Source organism: Triturus cristatus, chromosome 12 (assembly GCF_964204655.1).
Source record: "Triturus cristatus chromosome 12, aTriCri1.1, whole genome shotgun sequence".
Classification (NCBI taxonomy): domain Eukaryota; kingdom Metazoa; phylum Chordata; class Amphibia; order Caudata; family Salamandridae; genus Triturus; species Triturus cristatus.
The window spans coordinates 20999117-21023879 of NC_140595.1; the positions used below are offsets into that span (position 1 = coordinate 20999117).

At 45.5% G+C, this 24763-nt stretch overlaps 1 protein-coding gene across 4 annotated transcripts in view; it reads left to right on the top strand.

Moving 5' to 3' along the window:
* KCNN1 (potassium calcium-activated channel subfamily N member 1) overlaps nt 1–24763 on the top strand; it is a 560056-nt gene that overhangs the window by 497606 nt on the left and 37687 nt on the right. For all 4 annotated transcript variants that reach the window (XR_014971961.1, XM_085637391.1, XM_085637392.1 and 1 more), the window contains 3 exons: nt 4760–4901; nt 6311–6421; nt 17326–17453. Coding sequence is in view for 3 of the 4 variants with exons in the window: in XM_085637391.1 (XP_085493517.1) it covers nt 4760–4901; nt 6311–6421; nt 17326–17453 (381 nt within the window). In the remaining variant the exon portion in view is untranslated. The remainder of the gene's footprint in view (nt 1–4759; nt 4902–6310; nt 6422–17325; nt 17454–24763) is intronic.

Genomic DNA, 24763 nt, shown 5'->3' on the forward strand with positions numbered 1-24763 from the left:
GCAAGATACTATGGCTGGCACAATTCCACATGACCGGTGTATTGAACTCAGTTTTACTGACATGTTGACCATAGCTTTTGCCGGACACGAGAGTTTACAATAGGGTAAACCCCAATAGCAGTGTATGAGCTTTAGGTGTGTGGTTGGTCTGAAATAAAGTCAAGTGTTTCAAAGGACACGGCCTGGAAGTACATCCTTACCTACAAGCACACGGACCGCTGTACAAAGGGGGATTGAAGGGAAGGAGTGTAGAGATGAGGGAATAGGAGAGAAGAGGGTGTCACTGGAGGAAGGCAAGAGGGGTTTCTACCTCACAATTTACTGTCTAAAGGTAAACCAGTGATGAGGGACAGCTACAGTTCTCTTCTGGCGCATAGGAGCCCACCGTTCGTCTATGGGAAGGGAGTGCTAGATCCTTGGTGCATCTCACCAGAGAATCTCTGGTTCTCCTTCATGCACCTTTTGTCTCTATTCTGATTACCTTGCCACTGCGGGTCTTCGTTGTCCAACCAGAGATCCAGATCTTGCTTGTGAGGGATGGTCAAGTAAATGATTTTGCAGGTTTGTCAGTGATGAAGCAGACTCTGGAGGTGATACAAGCTGGTACCGTCGGAAAATCGATTCCTTTCAGGGTGGAAGACTTTCTTCTAAATTTCCCGGGTCCCTCATTCTGTCAGGCAGCCAGGTGAGGCACGACCCTCAAGGGTTCACAGGACGAGGTCTGGGACGGTTGTGAAGCTTTATTTAGGTAGAACGTTTTCACTTTGCAGAGCATGAGTTGCTGTCTTGGGGTTTTTATAATCTTGCAGTATTTGTTTCTGAGCTGAGGGTAGTGTTGATGTGCAGTTGTATGCATATGTCTCAGCTGACACGTGGGTCCAAGCCTCCATGCACACATTTCTCATGGACTTCACCAACAATGAGCACAAACATGTGCCCGATTCTCTGAAAATACCCTGAAAACAACCACAAATTTACTTCTGTAGATTTCATCCTACATTTAGAGTACAATACTCATTAGTTTGGCATTCAAAAAGGTTATATTTTTGGAGTTCACCTTGTTATGGGTGTATAGTCGCCTTATTTACAGGGGGACGAATATGTGTTGTTCACTGTGTGGCCAACAGATAGTTAGTGCTTTATATGCATATGCTCATTCGCTCACTCACTTCACTGACCCAATAACCCATGTGTAGCATCTCACTGACCATATGAAAACCTTACTCCTATGTATGATAAATGGTATCTATTGTGGTTCCTGTCTCACCATTCATTGCTTGTGAATTTTAGCACTGAGTGAGAGCAAATACAAACCCATAGAATGTATAGAGTTACCACTTTAATATTGGGCAAGAAGATAACGGATAATATATGGGTCACACTGTGAACAGAAACCTTCCCTTGCTCTGTAAAGTGGTTTGTGAGAAATAGAAATCCATGGAAATTAAGAAATAGCATATGAAATTCATAAATTGTGTGCAAAATATTAATAATAGAGAGAGGTTTATCTTGAGAATTATGAAGTAGACATCCTGAAGGACACAACAAAGGATTAAGTGCTGAAACATGTCAATATGATTCAGCATTTGGAATGATTACTCGGGAGGAGCGTTAGATGGGTAGGCAATGCACAATGTTGGCAAAGGGTGTCTATATAGCATGAAATTTTGTTAAGATGTGAAAAAAAAATTCCTGTTTTCCTAAACAGCTATCAACTAACATGGTCGTTTAGATACGGTTAGAAGATAAAAAAAAGTTACAATATAGATGTCGGCAGCAAACAAGGGGCACCCCATAAACGCCAGCCACTAAGAAAGGGGTGAGACCAGAGTAAAGGCTGAAACCTAGGGTGAATACAAAGGGTGGGGGCGCGGGCGGAAGTACTAGAGCATTGTTTAGCCAGAAACCTCACAATTCACAAAATAATACAGTTTGGGGCTGTAAAATAACATTTTAATATCTACTAAACCCCATGCGTGTTTCGGAAAAACGTTCCCAAATGGGAAGCATTTGTTTTCTTTAATAAAGCAGTATCTGTTTCTTTAAAGGACATTGACTGCTTTTTCTTTAACCCCTTCAGCGCGGCGCGGATTACCGCGCCGTGCTGAAGGTTCGTTGCGCGGGCGGGGCCGTGACGGAGCGGTTCCGTCATGCGCACAGCGCGACTGACGCGCATGACGGAACCACTCCGTCACACGCATCGAAGGGGTTAAAAAAAAACTTTGGGAATGCAAAGACAGGGATGGTGGTGTTCTGTTCTTCTCTGGGCACCATCCCTGTATTTGTAGACAACCTCAGGGGATTGGAAACAGCAGCCTGCCCAGTATTATTCATTAGAAACGTCATTGAGTGATCCCCTGTAGATGGAGTATTAAGATGGAACCTTTGTACTTGAATCACATTGCAGACCAAGGGATAGATTGTGAATAGTTAGCGACAATTTGAAAACATTACTTGCGACCCGTCTTTGTACATCTAGCTACTAGCTCTGCATCACAGCAATATATTCTCAGGAGTGTCCTTGGAGGAGGCTTATTTGCATATCTTCAAATATGGTGGTGGCGCACCGGGTAGAAAACCTCACTAGCTTTGAACTAATCCTTGCAACTGCAAAGGGAGCGGGACTATAGCCTTGGAATACTGTGGGGCACTGGTGTCATACACAGGAAGGCTGTCGAGCGATTTTCTATACCTAACTCCAGATAAATGTACTTCGACAGTATGTGTATATCTTCAAGGTACACAGATGTGGAGTTAAGAATAGTAAATCTATACTTGCCTACATACACTTACCCTTCAAAGTGTTGTGGCAGGAGTTGCTGTGCCGCGGTATTCTTGCACTCGATATCCCAGAGTACAATCTACAGCGAAAGGGCCATGTGTGGAAACGGATTTACTTGATTACCAAAGATCCGACCAAAGTGGCCTGACACCTGATGATATGTCTGGCTGTGGTTGCATTTCCTGAAAGTATGCATTTTGGGGTCTAGAGTAGGGGTGTTAGAAGTAGAAGTACCAAATTCACTGGGATCCATATGGTCTGGTACGGCCTAACGCCCCCACCTCCCCTGACGGTGACAAAAACCAAGAAGTCGTTCTTGTTTTTGGAATAGGGGGTCGTTGACCCCCGATCGTATTTATTAACATACAAACAAATTATATTCATAACATATCATAACGCAGAAATGACAAGACAGGATTCGGTACATTTGCTTATATCCTAGCTTTAACAAAAACTCTAATACATAAATGTTCCTATCCTAGTCTAAACACATTGCAGTTCACATTTCTGCGTATTCGTCTGAGCCTACGGCAAGGTCAAAAAGCTGGCCCCTCCCCCTTACACCGAAACTGTCCCGCGCACCCCAACCGGGATGCGCATGCGCCGGAGGCCCAGCTGACCCGGAAGTACTTACCCCCAGGCAACCCCCAAACGTTCAGGACTTACTCCATAAAGGGGCCATGCAGACAGCGCAGCTTACTTACGCCCGCGTGCGGGGTGGCTAACCAGCCAATGGAAAGCGGTTAGAGAGCCTCCCGAGGGAGGTGAAGCACATGCACCCGATGTGCTACCAGGAGAGAAGAGAACGAGTCCTGAGCTTCCCCCGGTTTTTAAGGACCCGAGGGTCGCCCACGCCCCCGGAAGGGATCAGATCACTTCCGGGGCACGGGGGAGCCTCACGTGACCCGGAAGTGATTCAATCACTTCCGGGGGCACAACCACCAGGGAGAGACCAGGATTGGGGGGCACAGTTCCGGTAGGGGCACGGCCGACCACCATAATGGCGGCGGGGCCGATGCTGGCCCCGCCTTCCTCTTTTGCAAAGCTGACACGCTTCACAATTTACAAATATTTAAATGTTCTCTACGTTTGCAAATCTTTACATGCATCGGAGATTTCCTGCAAAATTTTGGTGTACGTTTTATGTGAAAGATTTCTTCCATAAAAACTATTTTTTTTTTGTTAGCAGCTTTATATATACCTTACATTGTGAGAGATTTTTAAGGACATAACCATTGTTGGAAAGTTTTGAAATAGAGTCACATAGTTTACGAAAAGCTAGTTTTTTCATAGTATTAATTTGCAAACCGATTAGCCTAGTGGGTATATCGAGCACTAGAGCCCTTATCTACTGACTCTAATGCATAATTAGAAAAATCTTGCAGTCTTTACCGGGACTTTACCAGGACCCAGAAGACTCGTTTGCCTGTTTCTCAATCTTCCCGTAATACACAGTAAAAAAAAAAATCCATTGGAGTTAATTCTAATGCTGAACATTGAGCAATATCATAATATATTTTGAATACCAGGTCTTAGACTCTTGAAAACAATTACGAATTGCTGGAGTGGAGAATATCTGTAAGGAAACGTGTTTGTGAACTAGTCATGTGGATGTACACCGTAGGTCCTGTAATGAAATATTTGAATGGGAATTGCTGGCTGCCGTAGAATGCAATAAATTGCAAGTTGACTTCGCAATAATGCGCATTGTTAAAGGCTGCTTCAGTATTCGCAACCCCGTGCCAGCGAGCAGATGCATGGTGCATGTAACATGCCTGGCCACATGCAGGGAGATTTGTTCAGAGCTTGAGTCGCACTGCCTGCTGAACATGCTTAACAAGAGGACACTGACCCTTTTCTCTCTTGAAATCTACACAACCGTCATGCTGGGATGCGCAGGGGTGAATGCCTGGAGGTATGTCTTGTATGGTGACTCACGACTTTGACCTGTGCTGTGTTCCTCTTTGACCCCGCCAGGTATCATGATAAGCAGGAAGTCACCAGCAATTTCCTGGGGGCCATGTGGTTGATTTCAATCACATTTCTCTCCATTGGTTACGGAGACATGGTGCCGCACACCTACTGTGGCAAGGGCGTCTGCCTGCTGACAGGAATCATGGTAAGCTGGGTTGTAGGGTGCATGGCACAGTGTTGTAGGTCATGTGCTTCAATTTTTACCAATGAAATAATTTAAGGTTCTTCCCCTCTCCTCCCTGGAAACCTCTACCCATCCCCACTGTCCTCAGCAGAATGTTACATTACCCAGTTAACCCTATCAAGCACCGTCCGGCAACCTTATAAGCTTGTGCCCTCAGTCACCTTTATTGAAAAAAAAGGTTGTGTACACTGCTAACACCTCCAAGCAGAAAAGCTTTGACGCACAAAACAAGAGAGCAAGAGACAAAGTCCTGTAAGAGCATTGTGGGCCCTATGAGACGTCTTTCTTTTGTTTTCCACCCATGCTTCTTATGTTCCTGATGGAACTCCAGCTGAGTGGCTATTTCCTGACCGGATTTCTGCTTACATTTCAACTTTCCTCATTGATATCCAGCTGACATTCAGCTTTTTTAGCTGCACCTCCATTCTGACTTAGATGTTCCTAGGTGGAAATGTTTTTGCACTGATTTGAGCTCTCCATAGGTTCTCAGTTTCCCTATTTCACCTCCGTCACTTCCAGGATTTACCTTTATTTGTACGTTTCATTTCCCTGGTTTCATCGATCACTTTTTTCCAATGTCCTTGTTTGATCTCTCTCAATTGCTGGTATTTTATTTGACACCTTTCCTTAGTTCATAATTGTCTGGTTTTCATTGAGCCATAGTTTTCATGATTGAACAAAACTATATCAAGGTTTTTAATATCGACCTCCAATTACATCACATTCACTACATCGTCTAATACGTCTACACTATTCTTAACTCCACCTTTAATGCAGTGGTTATGACAATGTATTAGATAAATATTTTTGTTCTTTTTTTTATATAATTCGTGCAACATAGTGAAGTTAAACCATTCCCCTGGTTGAGCCTTTTGTAGAGACTCCCGGTACACTGGATTGCGTCCATTTCCTCATGTCATTCATAACTTCACATTAGATTTAACTATTCAAGCTCAATTCATATTTCCCATTTTCCTGGTTTTACCCTTATCCATTTGCTTTCCTTTGAGCAATTTGATCCTCTCCGACAGGTCCAAATTTCTTGATTTGAGTTCCAGCCCATATTTCCAAAATCCCTGATTTAGTCTATTTTCGGTTCTTTTTTGTTTTGGGAGTCCAGGTAGGTTCCAATTTCCCTTTTTAGGCCTACTTCAGTATGCCCCTTCCTCTTAACAGGAAAAGGAAGGAACGAATCATAGAAAACTACCTGTGTCCCATTCCTGTGGTTGCCACACCTTGATGTTCTCTGGCCCTTCCTGACCCACCCTAATGTAGTGTCTGAGAACAGGTGAATGGTTCTGATTGGTTTGCTCTGCATATACTTTCTCAAACATTACTGTCATATGCATTTTGTTTTTGCTTTGCCACAGGGTGCCGGGTGCACGGCTCTTGTGGTGGCTGTCGTTGCCAGGAAGTTGGAGCTGACCAAAGCCGAAAAACATGTTCACAATTTCATGATGGACACACAGCTAACCAAGCGGGTAAGGATATTGGGTAGGTGGGAAGAAGAGATGGGTTGGGTTCCCAGAGGATGGGTAGAAGGAGACCTACTGGTGTGTCAAAAATACACTATGGGTCCGATTATCTGACAGCCTAAGGTCTGGAAGGCGTCTCCCTTCTACTCTAAGCCACAGGATGTCACTGTAGTGTCTGCGACTGCCACACACGCAGCTTGTAGGTAATGGTGCAAAAGCAACTCCCAGTGGCTACTTTAAGTGCAGTATTATCTAATGGTTGGATACGCCCAGCAGTTTTCTTCTTTTCCACAAGGGCCGCTCTAGTGTCTCTGCTTTAGGAGTGAAATGGATTGGTAGTGCTGTAACAGTGCTACATAGAAGCCGGTTTACACAAAGTGTCTTGGAGGCACAAAAGGGGTTTGTACTCACTTTTTACACCCACTGGGCACTTAGGCATTACAGGGAGTCTGACAGAAGCTTTTTCTATCTCTTTTGTATCACAGATTGTGCAGGCGTAAAATGAGCGCTGTGGCGATAACTAGACCTGGACGGAATTTCAATTATGCCCGAGCAATCAGAATAATTTTGGTAATTCCAGGTTACTTTTTTGATGCAGAATTACCATTAGTAACCCGATTATCCCTGCTTGAATAATTAAGAGTAATTTGGGGGGAATCCTACAGCAAGAGCACATTTAGCAAGCGCATAGGTGCATTTTGCCCTAAGAAAATAGAGCTAAATTTCAGGAATAAGTAGGGGTAACATTCTATCCCAAGAGCAAATTTAGCAAGCATGAGTGGCTGCTCGCGCTCGCTATTCATGTTCTGTTGCATTTAGCGTTATTTCTTAGAGCAAAATGCATTCTCGCACCCATTTTGGACACGAGGGGTCATTCTTGCGCTAAGAAATAATGCTACACGCAGAATTACTCTTCTTACATAATTGTGCATGATCTCGTGGAATTCTTAGGTAGTTCCGCTTGATTACACTACACTGAATTCCGCGAGTTACGCCCACCCCTAGTGATAACAAAATCACATTTCCTCATTTTGGTGGAGGCATAGCCTCTTGCAAATGAGGGGAAAGTTTGCTTTTGTAGCCATGGTGTATTACAGATGAGGACAGGTAAAGAGGCAAGGAAACTGTTGAGAGCATGAGTGCGCTCTCTCAGGAACTGTCCATGCGAGAACAGTCCGACACTCCTGTCGCCTGTGGGGGGTTTCCACCCCACTTGAAAGGAAGAGAAGCTCAGTCACCTGCTATGAAAGTCAGACTGGCAGATTGAAGCAGCTGGGAACAAATTCTTTATCATGGGCAGTGTTTTGGTTTGTGGAACTAGCACGCCCTTTTCTTAGTGCGTCCAGCGCTGACAGGGATGGTGCAACCAATTACAGTAAAGGATGTGCTGTCTGATGGTTTGAGTCTGATCTGAGGAGAGCACATTAGTTAAAGACCGAGCAGCAGCTCCAGCTCTTCCTAGAAGAGGACCGGGCTCGGTTTATAAGGGGGCGGGGTTATGCCAGCGGGTTTGCGCCTGCACCCTGAGTACCACATATTCTGTAATCAGGCACACGGTCCCGGTCTGTCCCATCTGTGCCAGGGACACCTAGGTAAGGGTGAGCTCAAACAGGGACAAAGTGACTCCTCTGGCATTCAGGCACGTGGCAAATCACAGTAATGAAACGTTGCACAAGGCTGTGTAGGCTCTGTATACCCACAGGGCGAAGATGTGGAGAGTGGAACCTGAGAGCACAGGAGGCTCTGCCATTTCAAGCATCACATAATATGGACATAACACATGAAAGGCCACCGTTTTTGATGATCCGCTGTGACTGACACAGTATTGAATGTTCCAGTATTAATAATAATAATTTGTCTTTTTCTAGTGCTACATATCGCACGTCTGCTACCAGCAAGCACTTAAAAAAAAGTATGGAGATCAATCAGGAGTAGACAGGAGTAGCACTTGCTATCCACACTTGCCCTTGTCTATGCTTGCCAAATCTACTTGCCGTCCCTCGTTTCCAGGCCCATGAAGACAGTGGCACCCTGTTCTACCCCGTCTTCCCACAAGATCTACTCACAGATAAGTTACAAAGAACAGAACCAGAAAGAAACATACAGCGCTCAAGTGAAACCAGCCTTGAAAGAGCTTCCCGTGCTCTCGGTGGACTCTGCTCATCCAGAGGGCGCTTAGAAACAAACCAGGAACTCTATCACCCCACGGTCTGACTCTTATCATCAGGTCATTCAGGATCCTGGCAGTTCAGGGTAGACTTGGGCGGTGAACTTCGCTCCGCTCCGGAGTTTGCAGAGTTTCCTGCCCTCTGCGGAGCTTGCAAAGTGCAGAAAACTCTGCTCCATGTAGTGCAGCGGAGTTTTTTCCCTCCTCATGCTTGCCAACCATAAGTTGGTGAGCGCAAGCTGTCGCTCGGGTAGAATTTTTACCTGAGCAGCGGGAAGATCAGTGCGAACAGCAGTTTGCGCCGCACTCTGCAGCTTGCGGAACGCCACTGAGTTTTTTTGGCACTTCACAGAGTTCTGCGTGGCAGAACTCCACGAACTCCACCCAGGCCTACTTCAGGGTCCAAGACTCTGAAACTCTCTAGACTCGAAGCTCATTAGAAACCGCCTACCTGAGCTTCAGGTAACTCCTGAAGAAGAGTCATAGCAAGCCAGCCTACATCCTGGGCTCTGCCAATTCAAGGGCAGTGAAAGAGGGAGGCCAGAAAGAGGCCGCTGCCCAAATACTACCTGGGTTGTCAGCTGGGTCACTCCAAGATGTAAAGTGGCTGAAAATAGACCTGTAGGGTTTTTGGGACTTGTAAATGAATAATGAGTTAGCTTCTCACTTTTCGCCTCCACTAAATACCAAACCTATGTTTGAGGTCCAATGTCCCTGAAGCCAGTTCTATCTGCCTCTCTCCTGTGTAATCTCTGGCCATCCAGCTCTATATTTCTTTCTTTGTTTGACTTATTCTGTATTCTTTCTTTTCAACCCACACTCTCATAATGGATTGTTCTATTTAGGGTCCTCTCTGTCCCCTTCTTTCTCTGTTTCACTGTCTCTCTCGCTCTCTTATTCCTGCTTTCTCTCCTTTGTCTACCCTTGTCTTTTCATGTCATTCTTGTTCTCTTTTTACATCTACTCGCCTTCTTTCTATTCATCTCCCGCATTCTCTGCCTTTTTCACTCCTTTCTCCTAGTTCGTCTGTGACCCCATACATCCCTGTCTCTACTCTCTCCTTCTATTCCACTCTGTCTCCCTCTGTCCTCACTTCTCTTCCTCTCTCTCCTTTGCGATTTTGACTCTCTCTATCTCTACCTTCTCTATAACTTATGCTTTCTCCCCTTCCCCCTTCCCCTTTTCACCTCTTACCTCGCCCATCTCCACGTGTTCCCTCTTTCACCTATCTCTGTCTACCTCTCTGTTGCTCTAGCCCCTCTTTCCTTCTCTTTCCCTCTCCAGTCCTTACGTACTTAATGTTTTCATGCCACAGTAGTCTCCTTCATCTACCTTTCTTTCTCCTTTATTTTTCCATTTTACCTTGAGCTCACCACAGTCCTCTAGTTAAAGAATCCCAAAATATTTTCAATCACTTTGATTTTCCTAAATATACAATTGTTACTGTTAATCAGTAAAACTACACACGCATAGTGGGGACTGGTACCAGGAGGAAATCAGTCAAGCTCTGAAAGGCGACAAGAGGTTAAAATTCCACATGGAGTGCGAGAATAAGTCATTTTTTAAGATTTTGAAACCCATGCAGCTTTTAGTCTATTAATATATACAAAAAATAGTAACAAAACATGTACAAAGCAATGGGTCTCACCATTTGGAGTTATTGACTTTTCAATGGTGTTTGTAAATGATGTGCGAATCAGCAGAAACAATTTCTTTGCTCATACTGTGCAGCACTGGAAAAGATTTTTAAAAGGTGTGATTCTGCGACCTGTGCTGTTGGGCATGTCATTTTGTAGGCATGCGCATGTGTGATACTGTATGCATACGCATTGCATCACTAAGCAAGCAGGCGCCTGCATCACTACAAAAGCACATGACTACAAAATGGCATGGGCACCATTTTCTTCCATTTAGTGATCCGAGATGAATACATGATAAAATGAAGTTTGACTGGGCCAGAGGGGCTCCTTGGTAGGCAGAGAGCCTCGCAGCAATTTGCTGGCAAGCTGTCAAACGAAAATGAAAAAAATAGAACTATGGAGTGTTGAGCGAGGCATCAGAGGAGTGGGTGTGTGAGAATGTGGGTGGGACAGATGAGTGTTTGGGGGCAAAGGAGCAACAGAGGCGCTTGCAGTGCCTAATTTGTAAAAAAAAAAAGTGCTGGGGCTGTCGTTAGGAGGCAGCTGCAGCTTGCACCACACATTGCCCCTGCCAGCGCTGCCATTGCCAGTAACAACCCAACTAATAACCACCACACTCCTACAAGTGAGACAGTTCGGACTATTTCAGGCCCCCAAAGCTATAAGAATGAGTTGGGCTGCAGGTAATAGTCATTTTTAATGTATATTGCATTAATAATTAACTGTTGTTGTGGTCATCTCTAAATTAGCCAGAGAGTGCCATCTTGTGGCAGACTGTCACAAGCGCTGGTGTTGACAATTAAGTGCCGGTGCTGAGCATCCGAAACCACCGGCTCAAATTAAGCACTGGTGCATGAGACTTGGCAGATGAGGGACAAAAAAAAAGGAATAAACTCAGTTAAAGCAATGGAGGAGCTTCTGGGGAAGATGGGGTGCAAAAGGGAGACTGCAGGGGGGAGAGTATTTGGTGGAGGGAAGAAGCACTCACGACAAAGCTAGAAAACACCTGCACTCGTATAGACAGCTTGATGAAAAAGAAAAAAGTAGAGCACTCAAGTTGAGCAATGGAGGGATACAAGTCATCCAATCAAAAGGATGGTAAGGAGGCTATTTGCCAAGGGAGGGAGAAACAGAAGAAAGGGAGGGGCAAAAATAAGACAGGCAAGTAAAGCCAGCGAATGAATAGCAAGCAAATAAGATTGAGAACTGAGGCAACCAAGGACAAGCAACAGGTTGGGTCAAAGTCCACTGTAAGTTTTTGGTATATCCACAATAGGTTTAGTCGAGACCTAAAAGGTGTGTGAATCTAACTACAAAAGTATGCGAGCTTTGCCGGCTTGCGGTTCTAGTCTTGTTATAAAATGTATTCCTCTAAGAGGCTTTGCATCTTTCATTCCTGGGAGGGCGGGGCAAAGTGTGAGCTGGATTCCCCTTCAACAGATACCAAGAACACATTCACCAGAAGAGAGGATTTCAAGTGTCTTGTCTGCTAACCTGAAGTGTCAGAAGCAGGAACACTTGCTGTCGGGAAGTCTTTTGCGGGAAGTTTGCGAGCTCATTAATTCTTATAGACTAGAAAGCCTGCTCAGACAATTGTTAATGCTCCACCAATCGTCCCACAGTATTATTATTTCTCATGAAATGAAGGCTTGAATTGACTGGGCATTTGTGTGAACGCTCCAGAAGTGTAAGGCACAGCCTGCACCGTCCCCTGCCCCTCCCCCACCGCCTCCCCCACCGCCTCCCTTGCTTTCTGATTGGTCTTGTGAGTAAAGTTCAGACCCACCTTCCTTTTCCACCCTGAGACAGTGGAATAGTTGGCAGCTTTAATCAGCAACCATGGGTGTGGTTTCCACTGGGGCAGCAGGTATAGAGTCACTGCGACCCAGAGGCCTGACGGGCCCACTGAATCCTGATTATTGCTGAATTTTATCGTTTCATTCAAGGGGCCTGGTTTCTTCCTTGCACGGGAGCCCATGACACACTGGCTTAGTGTCCGCCAGCATCCCACAGACGGTGGCTCTGTACTCACCGTAGATCAGATAACAGTTTGTTCCACCTGAAACCCTTGAGCAGCATAAGCAGCGACGTAGCAGTTTACAGTAGTTCACTGATTATTTGACCTATTGTCCGTAACAAATGCAAGTTGACTCCTGTCTCTCGAATTATCTCATAACTTAACTCAGGACAACCCTGGTCTCTGTTCCGGGCCCTGCTCCCTTAAACTTGCATGTTGAACAACTTGGAGTTTTCCAAACAAACTCTGGAATCCTGGTCCACCAAAGTGTATGACACACAGGAGTATCTAAAGAACACTTCTCTCAAAGATGTATCGCATCTCGGGCAAAATCTGTTATGTGTTCAAGAGTAGACGAAAGCCCGCCATTGACAACTTAATTCCATCAAAAAACCCACGAGTTGCCTTGCTTCTCATCTTCCCAGTCAGCACTTCTAGTTCTTGCCCTAGACTATGGAGGGGCTGACTGTACATTGACCATTATGGAGTACACCAAATCCTTGGGCGTCATTCTTGGCAAAAGCCAATCTTAGAACACAAATCAACAAAAAGCCCTAAAATGCATCCTTTCAGTTGTGACTTCTTGGGCGGATTCAGCGATTTGTTCCTCAGCCAGATCTGAAGGCTCTTGTCCAATTGCTGGTGCTGTCAAGATCTGTCCATGGCAACTCTCTCCTGACAGATTTCCAGAGCACATCTCACTCCTTTGAAGCCAGTGCCACACCCTGAATGAGGCCTCTTCTCTGGTCCCCAAAGACATTACCACATTTCACCCACACTTCTAACTCTCCATTGGCTCCCTATTGAAACCAGAGCTGTCTAGACATGTCTCTCCCCGACTTCTAGCTCCTCACACGCCCTACAATTGCTGCCTCCTGACATACACCTCCCTTACCCCAACCTGGATTATCGCTGTTGCCCAACAGTCTCCTGTCTTGGGTTTACATCCTTTGCTGCTAACTTTTCCAGAGACAACCAGGTTTTCTTGCTGCCTAATGGACTGTGCCTTTCTTTCTATTTACACTACATCCTACACCTTTTGCCTTTATTATCTTCCTCTAGGGTTTTGCCTGTTGCTCTTTCTGGTCATTGCTGTGGTCTGTTCACTCTTTCATGTTCTTTGTTGTTTGCTATATCGTCCTTGGTTTCTTCTACTTCATTTATTCTCTTGTCACTTACTGCTGCCTTTGCACAGCTTATGTGAATTATTTTATTTCTGTTTCCTCGGACTTTCTTTGTATAGCACACTCAAGCTTTCAAGCAATACCCGCACTATGTAAAACTCCATAAATAAGAAATAAACAAATGAAGTAGGAGGGATGTGGCCCACCACAAAGTTTGCTAAGTGCTTTGCACACCTTTGTTAATGCAAGGGACTCATACCACAGAAGTCCAATTCACGAAGGCATGTAGAAGTTTGTAACAGAGTACACAGCAACATTACTTTACGTATTCCAATTCACAAAGGCATGTAGGAGTTTGTAATGGAGTACCACTGCAGCCTTACTTTACGCATTCCAATTCACAAAGGCATGTAGGAGTTTGTTACAGAGTAGCACAGCAGCCTTACTTCACGTATTCCAATTCACGAAGGCATGTAGGAGTTTGTAACAGAGTACACAGCAGTCTTACGTTACTTATTCCAAAATGCTTCTACCCCGTGGTGTCCTTTTTAGGTCTCGCAGACCTAGCGCTGGAGCGCGCAGGCGCTTCTCGCTCTGTGAGGCTTATTGTGAGATTTCAGAAGGGGACTTGAAGCCCAGCCCATCATTCCCATTGGCTGGCGTCATCATATATGCTAAACATTGGCCTCCGATTAAAAATGAGGCTTATTTGTTACCGCCCTATCTCCTTTTGGTACGGCCCATCCGGACTGGATCGTTAACTTGCGGCGTTACACCCTGTCTGTAAGTACTCTTTTGTTTTTATTTACAGCGCGGTCCGCTTTGTCCGTGCTTATTTATCTGGTCCGCTTCGACCTCGATTGTTTATATATTTAATTATTGTGCCAAGTGGGCCATAATGACAGCTTCGTTAGTGATAATACGAGCCAAGGCTTCATTAACCCGAGGTGTGCAGCCAATTATTTTATGGAAAGTTGTTGCCTCGACGCACTGCGCGTTCGCTTTAACTCGCGATTATATGGTAACGTTATTTTATCGTACCCTTTCAGACTATTGGTGTATTATAAGGCACTTGAAGCACCATAAATGCCTTACCGCATTTCTTTGTAACTACAACGCTTTTTTCCTCTCACACTGGGAGCTGGTAATTGAGCTGACTGTCAGTCTCGTCTCCCCACCTGCCCCCGCCGCGTCACTAGATGGAGGCTTCAAACGAAACTAAAAAAAACACAGCTTAAACCCCCCCCCTCAAACAGCACACCGACCTCTTCATCTCCATTCAAACAATTAGCTTCTGAATGAGGGTGGGTCTTAAACAAACACACACTTAGCCCCGAAGAATGCGGATTGTTCTCTGGCATTCATGGGCTCCCGGGGAGGGCCTTGCCCAGTAAACCTTTTTAGGGTTTACCAAATGTCAACAGCCATTTGGTTTTTTATGTTCCAGCAGCTGCATTCATGCCCTGCACATGGCTTTAAAAGAGCAGCGGCCATTTGCTTTGTTCAGACGCCGGAGGAGCACTCGTCTACGAATCGGCGTCATGTGAGCCATTCAGCATCTACTAACGTTAAGTGTACACACAACTCCAGGAAGTTGCGTGCAACCCGCAGAACTCGTGCTGCAAGCCAACCAGAGCTTTGATAACTTGAACATCATTGCCTACTATCGACTCCAGACGATTGTGTGCCTACCTGTGTCGGGATTCTATTTTTTTAAATCTGACTTTTGCCATGACAATTGGACACTCTCCACTCATTGGTTTGTTCTCTTATTCACATTTTTTCTTCAGCCCCTTTTACAGCTAGGGGCAAAGGATGAGCTCACTTCAGCGATTGGCTAACTTAACTGCGAGTGAAAACATGATGTGATCTTTCGACAGAAACACATCTGCGCACAGTTGGTTCCCTTAAGTGCCAGGGCCTACCATGGCGATGTGTACTTTATAATACCCCAAAATATTTTTGCTTTTAGCCAACCGTGGTTGACGCAGAAGACCAAAGTATAGCTTAATGTTTGGTAAATTATGCAGCACAGCTGTGCGGGTTTCCGACATATAAAGTATTTACAAACGTGACGCATTTGCAAAGCCAGTAGGTATGGTATTGACTATCAGCCTTTGCTCTTACTTTACATGTTGGAGGCACAGACCGCTGCGTTAAATACTTAACGTAATATCCACTACTTTTGCACTAGTATTCGAGTAGACTATTATTCCCCTAAATAGACCTTCTGCTGTCAAAGTGGTTTATTGTCTTTGGCCAGTCCTTTCCTTGCATCAGTTTGCTTTACGTAATGAAAGTGGGAAAGGGATGGCCAGTGCAGACAGGATGTGGTCTGGTGGGTAAGTTGTTAATCATGAAACCCTGGTAACATAATTTCAATTCTGGCTTTCCTGTTTAATCACATTGTGTTATCCTGGGCAGTTTGTTTTATTTGCTTCTGTCTCCACTATGGTAAGAAAAATAGAGGGCAACCCAATACCCCGTGCGTGCTAGGGTCTGAGTATACAGCAAATAAAGAAAATGCAAAGAAGGGTTTCATTCAAAACAAGCATACAAACATCTATAAAGGCAGATTTATAAATTCCTAACTCATTCATTTCGTTGTTATCATTGCTACTTAACTTGATTAAATTAGGGAAATATATCCAGAGGAGTACATGTAAAATAAAACGTTTTCACATTAAAAAGCGAGTATACAACATCACATTGACCATAAACTATTGCATAACATATTTTCAACCTGGTATTCACCTGACCCGTGTTTAGAGCTCTGTCTAAATAACATAATGAGGATCACCTGAGTGTTGTGTGCTAGAATACACAATCCCTACATTATCCATCAAAAAAGGGAATTCATAAATTAGGTTAACCCTAGGATTAGGTTTTTGCCTTTTATTTGTGTGTTAATTATCAAAACAGATAAATAAAAGGCATTGTCATTTAAAATGCCAATAGCTTAAACTCTCGCAAATGCAAGACCTATTGCATTGCAAATGCTTGTTCAGAATGCTAATGCAGCGCCGCCCAAGCAGGCACGAGGTCTTTCTGGCCCTTAGTATGTCGGGCAGTGTTTAGGGTTCATGTCCACATTGAAATATGAAGCCAGCATGCCCCTGAGAGGGGCCAGGCCTGTTCCACCCCCACTGAAAGGACTTGATTTCTAACCAGGCACTGCTCTCATGCTGAAAGAAAACGCCTCTGCTTACAATGCTCGCAGCACCGGTCTCTTCCAGTTCAAGGCCATGTCTGTAACTCCAGTGAAAACCAGATGAAAGAACACAAAACAAGTGCCTCCTCTTCCACCTCCAGGCATGACTCCCTCTCTTCACCCTGCCTTATCGCCACTGCCCAGATATCTTCCGCCTATCAGGAGCTTTCAGTGCCACTCTCTCCTGTCTTGGGTTCACATCTTTGGCTGCTAACATTCACAGAGGTCACTGAGGTTTCCTGCTGACTAATAGGATGTGTCCTGTTTTTTTCTGCCTTACACCTGTTGTCACATCCCATTTCTAGTAGTGAGCCGGGCACCTGAGGCAGCATTCCACGGGCACAATGTAGTAGTAAATCATCTCCCATTCGTTGGCACAATGTGGGTGTAGATTTGTTACTTCCTTTGGTTGGTCAGGCCCAGGGTGCAGGGTCCATCAAGGGGATGCCAGTCCAGCCACCATCAAGTAGCCATTAATCAGACTTAAGAATTCAAGGAGCTGCTGTACCCCCTGCGGCATAGCTTGCTTAGAATTGGAAAAAGTGTTCTTCTTGAAGTGGCTGGACTTGCTATTGGTGAATTCAGGCACTAGCCAGCACACACGAGGTAAACGGATGATACTTTAATCATATTTTAAGCAAAATAATCAATGCTCTGTTTTGTGTTTATAGTCCATTAAAGGAATGACCATACTGTATGGCAAAGTTAGGGTGAAAAGCAACTTCTCTGTCTTTTTGTTCTTTTGCTGCAGGTAAAAAACGCTGCCGCCAATGTACTCAGGGAAACATGGCTCATCTACAAACACACCAAGCTGGTCAAGAAGACCGACCATTCGAAAGTGCGCAAACACCAGCGCAAGTTCCTACAAGCCATCCATCAGTAAGTGCTACCTCTCAGTATAGACAGTGCCTACTGTCTGCTTCAACCCCTCATTCCTGCCAACCCCACTCCTGCAAGCTGCATTGTTCCCCAGCCCCTCACCTGAGAAATGACTCGTGAGTGGGGCAGACATCCACTATCCTCCTAAAAGGAAAGTCTCCTGAATGTGGGCACAATTTGCCTGCCCCTGCAGAGTCCTAGAGCGTCCATTGTCAGGTGTGAGTAGCTCACCTTGTCCTGTTAATGTTTTTTTTCATCCTTTAGTTTCACTTCAGTTCAGGGCAAGTTTGGGGCTTCAGGCCTTGGACGACATCTTGAAATGGTCCTAATGTCACTGTAGCTTGAAAAGGGGAAGGGGTCTAACTGGGGCAATCTTGGATTTAACACAAGGCAGCAATAGGGGTTGTGTGCTGTTGATGGTGTTGGTGGGCGCAGCCTGCACTAGTAAAGACCAGACTCTGCTACAGCACTAGTAACCCCCAACACCCCAAAGTTGCAACTTCCCAGAAGCGCTATTTGTTCTTGAATTCTGGGTAGCACCGAATATCTCCGGTTACATCACAGTTGCCATTGTTTCCAAAGGCTTTAAAAGTATCGAAGCAGGGATCACACCTCCTGAATTCCCCTTGTTTCCACCCTACCTGCATGCTACCCCTTTTGTCCCCCCACCTTACCCCATTAATATCTCTCCCCATGAGTATGTAGGAGCATTCCTTGTCCATGGTGAAGGAACAAGACCTGAGCTATATCTAGTCATCCAAAACCTATGTAATATTCTGGGGTGTTTCTGAACCTCCCACAATGGAGACCATGAGTAAAGCTTGGCGCTTGCTCTGTCATTGACCCTCTTGGCATTTTATGGAATCCACTCATATTTTGCTTCAACACGATGTTGCCAGCGAACATCTGATCAGAATTCACCATTTTAAATATCAGTGAAATATGTGTTTGTACGCTGATCGTCAGCACTAGGATGTTCACCTTCTCCATTTAAAAATTACCTCTGTGGTGAGTAAAGTTGCGAAGATTTTCTTCTGCAAACTTCTAGAAGTTGGAGTATAGAATGGCCACTCTTTCTCCTCATTAGATTTTGCTTCAGTATTACCCGGATCCTACAGCCAGGACTGGAACATTCTGATTTATAATTTGCACAAAAAAAGAAGAAATTAGTTTTGGAGAATAGAGGCTCCTCTGGCGTTATTTTGTGGTGTTTTGTGACACCGATTTGAAATCCTCATTGACGGCCAACAGTATGAAGCATCTTGAAAGCCTCAATATCGTGAGATATTAGCCACAGCATAAATTTTTTTTTTTTAAAGTTGGGAGAAAAACAGGATTCTAAATTGTCACTTGCAAATTATTAATCAGAATTCCAAAAATCCTAGGAGTGTGAGCTTCCGTTGTATACCCTGTACCATTTGAAAAGAAATGTGGCTATAAAACAGATGTTGGTAAAAATATCCAACTCTTCCTATTAGGCATGACACATTATTTTGTTTTCCCTGAAGAATGCACCAAATTAATTACTTATAATGCAGGAACACAACACTTAAACAATGCAAGGAGATATGTGTTTCAGTGTTGTGTTCTGAAAGGTACCCTTCTATACGCTATTAAATCTTTTGAACAAACGGGGAACATCTCTCAAGTTTCCTTTTCCTTCTCATGTTAATCCCTTGATGTACTATTCCTTCTTCAAATATGTATCAAATTATAGTTAAAATGAAACTTTGTTTCATAGATATGCAGGAAAGCCAGGACTCCTGATAATGGCGAAGAAAACAAGTTACTTACCTGTAACTTTGGTTCTCCAGTATTGTTAACTTTCATAGATTCCCATAGCTTGTATCATTCCCCGTCGTCGGAATGGGAGTCTCGGTAAACAAAATAACATAGCAGTAGGTACAAAAGAGAAAGAAAAAAGGCCTAGGCCTCATTCCCTTTTGTAGCATATCCACCTCTTTTTGTAAAAGAGACCAAAATAAAGCAACAGCCAATCAGATTAGCCTCATCCCACAGAACCCTCCTGAGAGAACCTCAGAGCCTCAGATTTTCGTAGCTGTTGTGTAACAGTACAACCAAAAGCTGCAGAGGGCTGAGCTTTCCCAGGCGCATGAGAATCTATGAAAGTTACCAATACTGGAGAACCAAAGTTACAGGTAAGTAACTTGTTTTCTTACTCCAGTATTAGAACTTTAATAGATTCCCATAGCTTGTATCAGAGTAGCTAGCAGTCAGAAGCACATTTTGCTCCCTTAGTGGCATCTCTTCCTCTATTCTCCTTGCCTTTTTTTTTTTTTTAAGTAAAACATCACACAACAATGCAATCACATAAAGAACACATAGCAAAATGTTCAAATAATAAGAAAGGAAGGAGGGAAGAAAGGAAAGCTCACCACTCAATGGAAGAGGATCCTCACGACTGCCTGGCCTACAGCCGTGTCTTCTTTTGCCAAGGTCTGCAGGCAATAATGTCTTGTGAAGGTGTGCGTGCTGCTCCAAGTTGCAGCCCTGCAGATGTCTCTAATCTGGACCCCTGCAAAGAGAGCCATAGAGGAAGCCATGGACCTTGTCGAGTGTGCTCTAATTCTGCCCTCTGGAGGATTGTCCGCTGCAGAATGACAGAACTGTATAGCACTGGAGATCCATCGAGCAATATCCTGCTTGGACAGGGGTAAGCCTTTGCGGGAAGCATTGAATGTAATGAACAAGTGAGAAGATTTCCGAAATTCTTTAGTACGGTCAAGATAAAATTTCAAGCACCGCTGCACGTCCAGCGAATGAAGTGCCCTTACTGCTGGCGTAGATTGCTTAGCAAAGATAGCCTTGAGAATCACCGGCTCATTTAAATGAAAATCCGAAGGCACCTTTGGTATGAACTTTGGATTAGTCCTTAGAATCACTGTTTTTCTTTTGAATTGGAGAAAAGGTTTCTGGATTGTGAGAGCTTGTAATTCTCCAATACGTCTTGCAGAAGTGAGAGCAAGAAGGAGTGCCAATTTCCATGAGAGGAATTTCAAATCTGCTCGATGAACCGGTTCAAAGGGGTGCTTCATCAGCTGGGTGAGAACCAAGTTCAAATGCCATGTGGGAGGCGGAGGCCTCACTGGAGGAAAGACTTGAAATAGGCCTTTGAGAAATTGTTTGACAATTCTGGATGACCAGAGAGAAGGCCCAGATGCAGTGCGTCTGTAGCGAGAAACTGCAGCCAAGTGAACCTTTATGGACAAATGAGCCAGACCTGCCTTAGCCAAGGGCAGGAAATAAGGAAGAACCTGATGAGGTTGAGACAAGAAAGGGTCCACACCTTGCTGTTGGCACCAGATGCAAAATCGTTTCCAATTTAAACGGTAAGTCTTGTTAGTGGAAGGAGCTCTAGCCTGAGAGAGAACATCTCTTATCTCTTCCGAGAGATGAAGATCTAGGGGCCCTGCTGAGAGGTGTAAGGAACGAGAATCCGAATGCCAGATCTGGCCCTGGGACATGGTGAGAAGATCCGGGATCGCCTGTAGAGGACGTGGAGGAGCCAGAGAAAGGTGGTGAAGCTCTGTGCACCAAAACTGCCTCGGCCAAGCTGGGGCTATTAAGATCATCTTGCATGGCTCCGTTTTGATCTTCCGGAGTATTATCGGTATTAATGGAATGGGGGGAAAGGCGTACACCAATGCTCTTGACCAAGCTATCGAAAGCGCATTCCCCATCGATCCACGATGGTGTAGTTTGCTTGCGTAAAATTGGCATTTTCTGTTCACCGGGATAGCAAAGAGATCTATTGAGGGTTTGCCCCACCGTTGGAAAATGTCCTCCAAGACCATCTGGTTTAGTTCCCATTCGTGGCTGACTGCCGAAAGCCTGCTGATCCTGTCCGCCTTTTCATTTAGCACTCCTGGTAGGTGTTCTGCCTTGAGCGATATTCCATGTAGGATCGCCCACTCCCAAATTTTTTTGGCCTCCTCCGACAACGGAAGAGATCTGGTACCCCCTTCCTTGTTTATGTAGTGCATGGCCGTGGTGATGTCCGTGCGGACGAGAACCGCCGAACCCTGCAAACGTGGAAGAAATGCTTGCAGTGCCAGACGAATCGCTCTGAGCTCCAGGAGGTTGATGTGAAGAAGGCGGTGCCGGGGCAACCAATGCCAGCTTACATGTAAGTCTTGAAGCACCGCACCCCAGCCTTCGAGTGAAGCATCTGTTGTTACAACTTGAGGAGCTGGATTGATTACGAAGGATAGACCTTGGGATAAATTCTCTTAATTTGTCCACCACAAGGCTGCTTCTTTCATTGCCGCAGTAATTACCACCTTGTCGTCGAAGGAGCTGTGTACTTGTTGCCATTGCATGTCTAGTTGCTCCTGAAGAGATCGCATCCGCAATCTGCAGTGGGGTATCAGAGGGATGCATGAAGAGATCACTCCTAGAAGGGATTTGTAATGGCGTACTGAAAGACACTTTCTTTTTCTCAACAGATGAGCCAAGGACCTCAGTTTCTTTTGCCTTTCGAAGGATGGAGAAGCCTTGTTGAGAAACGTGTTCAAGATAGCCCCTAGGAATCGTGCTTTCTTGGACGGACAGAGAGACGACTTTTCCCTGTTGAGAGTCAGACCCAGATTGCTGAACAGAGTCGTACATGCCTCTACTGTCTCCTCCGCTGTCCGCCTGGACGGAAACTTCAGCAACCAGTCATCCAGGTAGGCGAAGATTTGAAAATGCTGTTTCCTGAGGAAAGCTGCCACCGGTGCCAGCACCTTGGTAAAGATCCTCGGGGCAGAGCGAAGTCCAAAGGGTAAAACTTTGAATTGGAAGTGGCTCTTGGCTACTGTGAATCGTAGAAACCTCCTGTGGGCTGGATGAATGGGTATGTGAAAATACGCATCCTCGAGATCGAGAGTGGCCATGAAATCTCCCGGGTTGAGGAGACGTAAGATATCCTGGAGAGAGACCATCAGAAAGGATTGACTGATGAGATAGGTGTTTAGCTCCCTAAGATCTAAAATGGGGCACCATTTCTCCAGCGTCTTCTTGACCAGGAAAAACCTGGAGTAGAAACCGTCCCCTCTCTGAGACAGGGGAACCGGCTCCACTGCTCCCTTGAGGAGCATCTGATGAACTTCGAGCTGTAAGAGACGCAGATGTTTTGAAGGCATAGCGACAGGGGGCTTGGAAGGTGGCATATGAAGAAACTCCAGCGTATGGCCATCTCAAAGGATGTTGAGCACCCAACGGTCTGATGTTATCCGTTTCCAGTTGTGGAGGTATTGAGACACCCTGCCTCCCACAGATGTTAACGGGGAGGTGGGTACAGTAGGCAGAGCCAGAACGCCGCTATTGTCTCTTGGATGTGTCACGTCCCTGACGATTTTGTTTTCCTCTAGTGTTGGACCTAGAGAAAGAAGAGGTCTGGCCTTGTCTTTGTTGGTATGTTGGTCGATACGACTGAGACGTTGAACCATAAGAAGAGTACCGTTGTTGTTGGTACGAACCTCTGTAGGATGTGGTACTCTTCCCCCTGGCCCCACGGAATGGAACCTTCCCATACTGAAGATTTCCTAGAGATCTTGCCGTCTCCATATCTTTTTTAATGTCCTGGAGGGCATCGTCGATATGTTTGCCAAATAATGCCTCACCATCAAACGGGAGGTCCAGTATTTTGTTCTGGACCTCCGGCCGGAACCATGTCGCCTGGAGCCAGCCCTGGCGACGAAGAACAGCTGCACCTGCCAGTGAACGGAAAGCTGTTGTGGCAATATCCATGGCGCAGTCAGTCACTTCCACAGATGTCGCCTCTCCCTCCTGTCGAATCTCCTTGGCCTCCTCCTTGGACTCCTGTGGGAGCTGGTACAAATATGGTGAGAGGTCGCACCACATTTGGCGATCGTACCTACCAAGGATCGCCAACGCATTTGCTGCCCGTACCAAAAGACTTGCCATAGAGGAAAACCTTTTCCCTGCATTATCAAGGCGCCTGCCTTCTTTATCGGGAGGAGTTTTCAGGGGTGCAGAAGGATTGCGTGACTTTCTTTGCGCCGCCTGCGATATTACCGAATCCGGCTTCGGGTTGACCTATCAAGGACGCTGGACTATCCTCAGGCACCTTATACTTCTTCTCCAGGCGTGGCATAACTGGAATAACAGTAGCCGGGTTTTTCATTGGCTTCAAACCCTCGTCCCAGACATGGCTGACAATGGGAATGGAACGGACCACTTTCCTGTAGGGCTCTTTAAAATCATAAAGGAAGCATTCCATTTGAACTGAAGGCATAGGAAGTTTGAATCTACTGGAGGCTCTTTCCATCAGTTTGTGAAATCCCCCCAATGCCTGCCGGGGGAGAATCCACTGGATCCGGAGTAGGTGAAGCTGGATCCGGGATCACATAATCCTCCCACTCTACACACTGGTTAGACCGGTTGCCATCGTCCTGATCATCCTCCGAGGAATCATCCTGAACATCTTGGACCACTGGAGGTATACCTGGGCTGGATACCTGCGGCTGTGAAACCATCTGGGATGGGTCTCCCGGAGAAAACACTGCAGAAGCTGATGGTGTAGGCACAGCATGTACTGCTGAGAAAGTCGAAGATGGAGGAGTAGCTTGAGAAAACCTCTTCCTATAATCCTGCAACATGCCCTGGAGATCTGCCAGGAGGGAAGAAGGGACTGAAACCATCTCCTGGCCTGCGCTTTCCTGACGACAATAGGATTGCTGGTATGAGCACTCATGAGTGTATTCGCCCTCAGAATCAGTGTCCTGACATTTTACCAACAATTGTGAGGGGCTATGGGCATAGCCACAAGAATCCTGATCATACCCGTCAGAGTCCTCTTCTTCCTCCAACAACATTGCGGGAGGCAAGGGGGTAACCCTCCTTGGAGACGTCATCTCAGGCGTTATTCTCTTTAAGGAAATAGTAATCCTCTCTGTCGATGAAGATGTCGTCGACGGTACCGTCTGCGATGGGGTTGTAAGAGAAACCATCGTCGACGAGGTAGTCAACGGAAGATCCAACATTGACGGTTGAATCGTCGACGAAGAGATGGGTGTCGTCGACACTGCCATCGCTGAGACCGTCGACACTCCTGCCGTCGTCGTCATCGTAATTTCTCTCGTTGACGACATAGTCGTCGCTGCTACAGTCGTCGACACCCTCGTCGTCGCCGTAACAGTCGTCGACGCTCCCGTCGACACTGACGTCAATATGTGGCTAGAAGGTACCGTCGACGAGCCCGTCAACAGTGTAACTTTTTTCACCTGGGATTTTGAAGTCTTCATCGACTGATTCTTCTGCAGCGTCGTCGATGATCTGGAATCTTT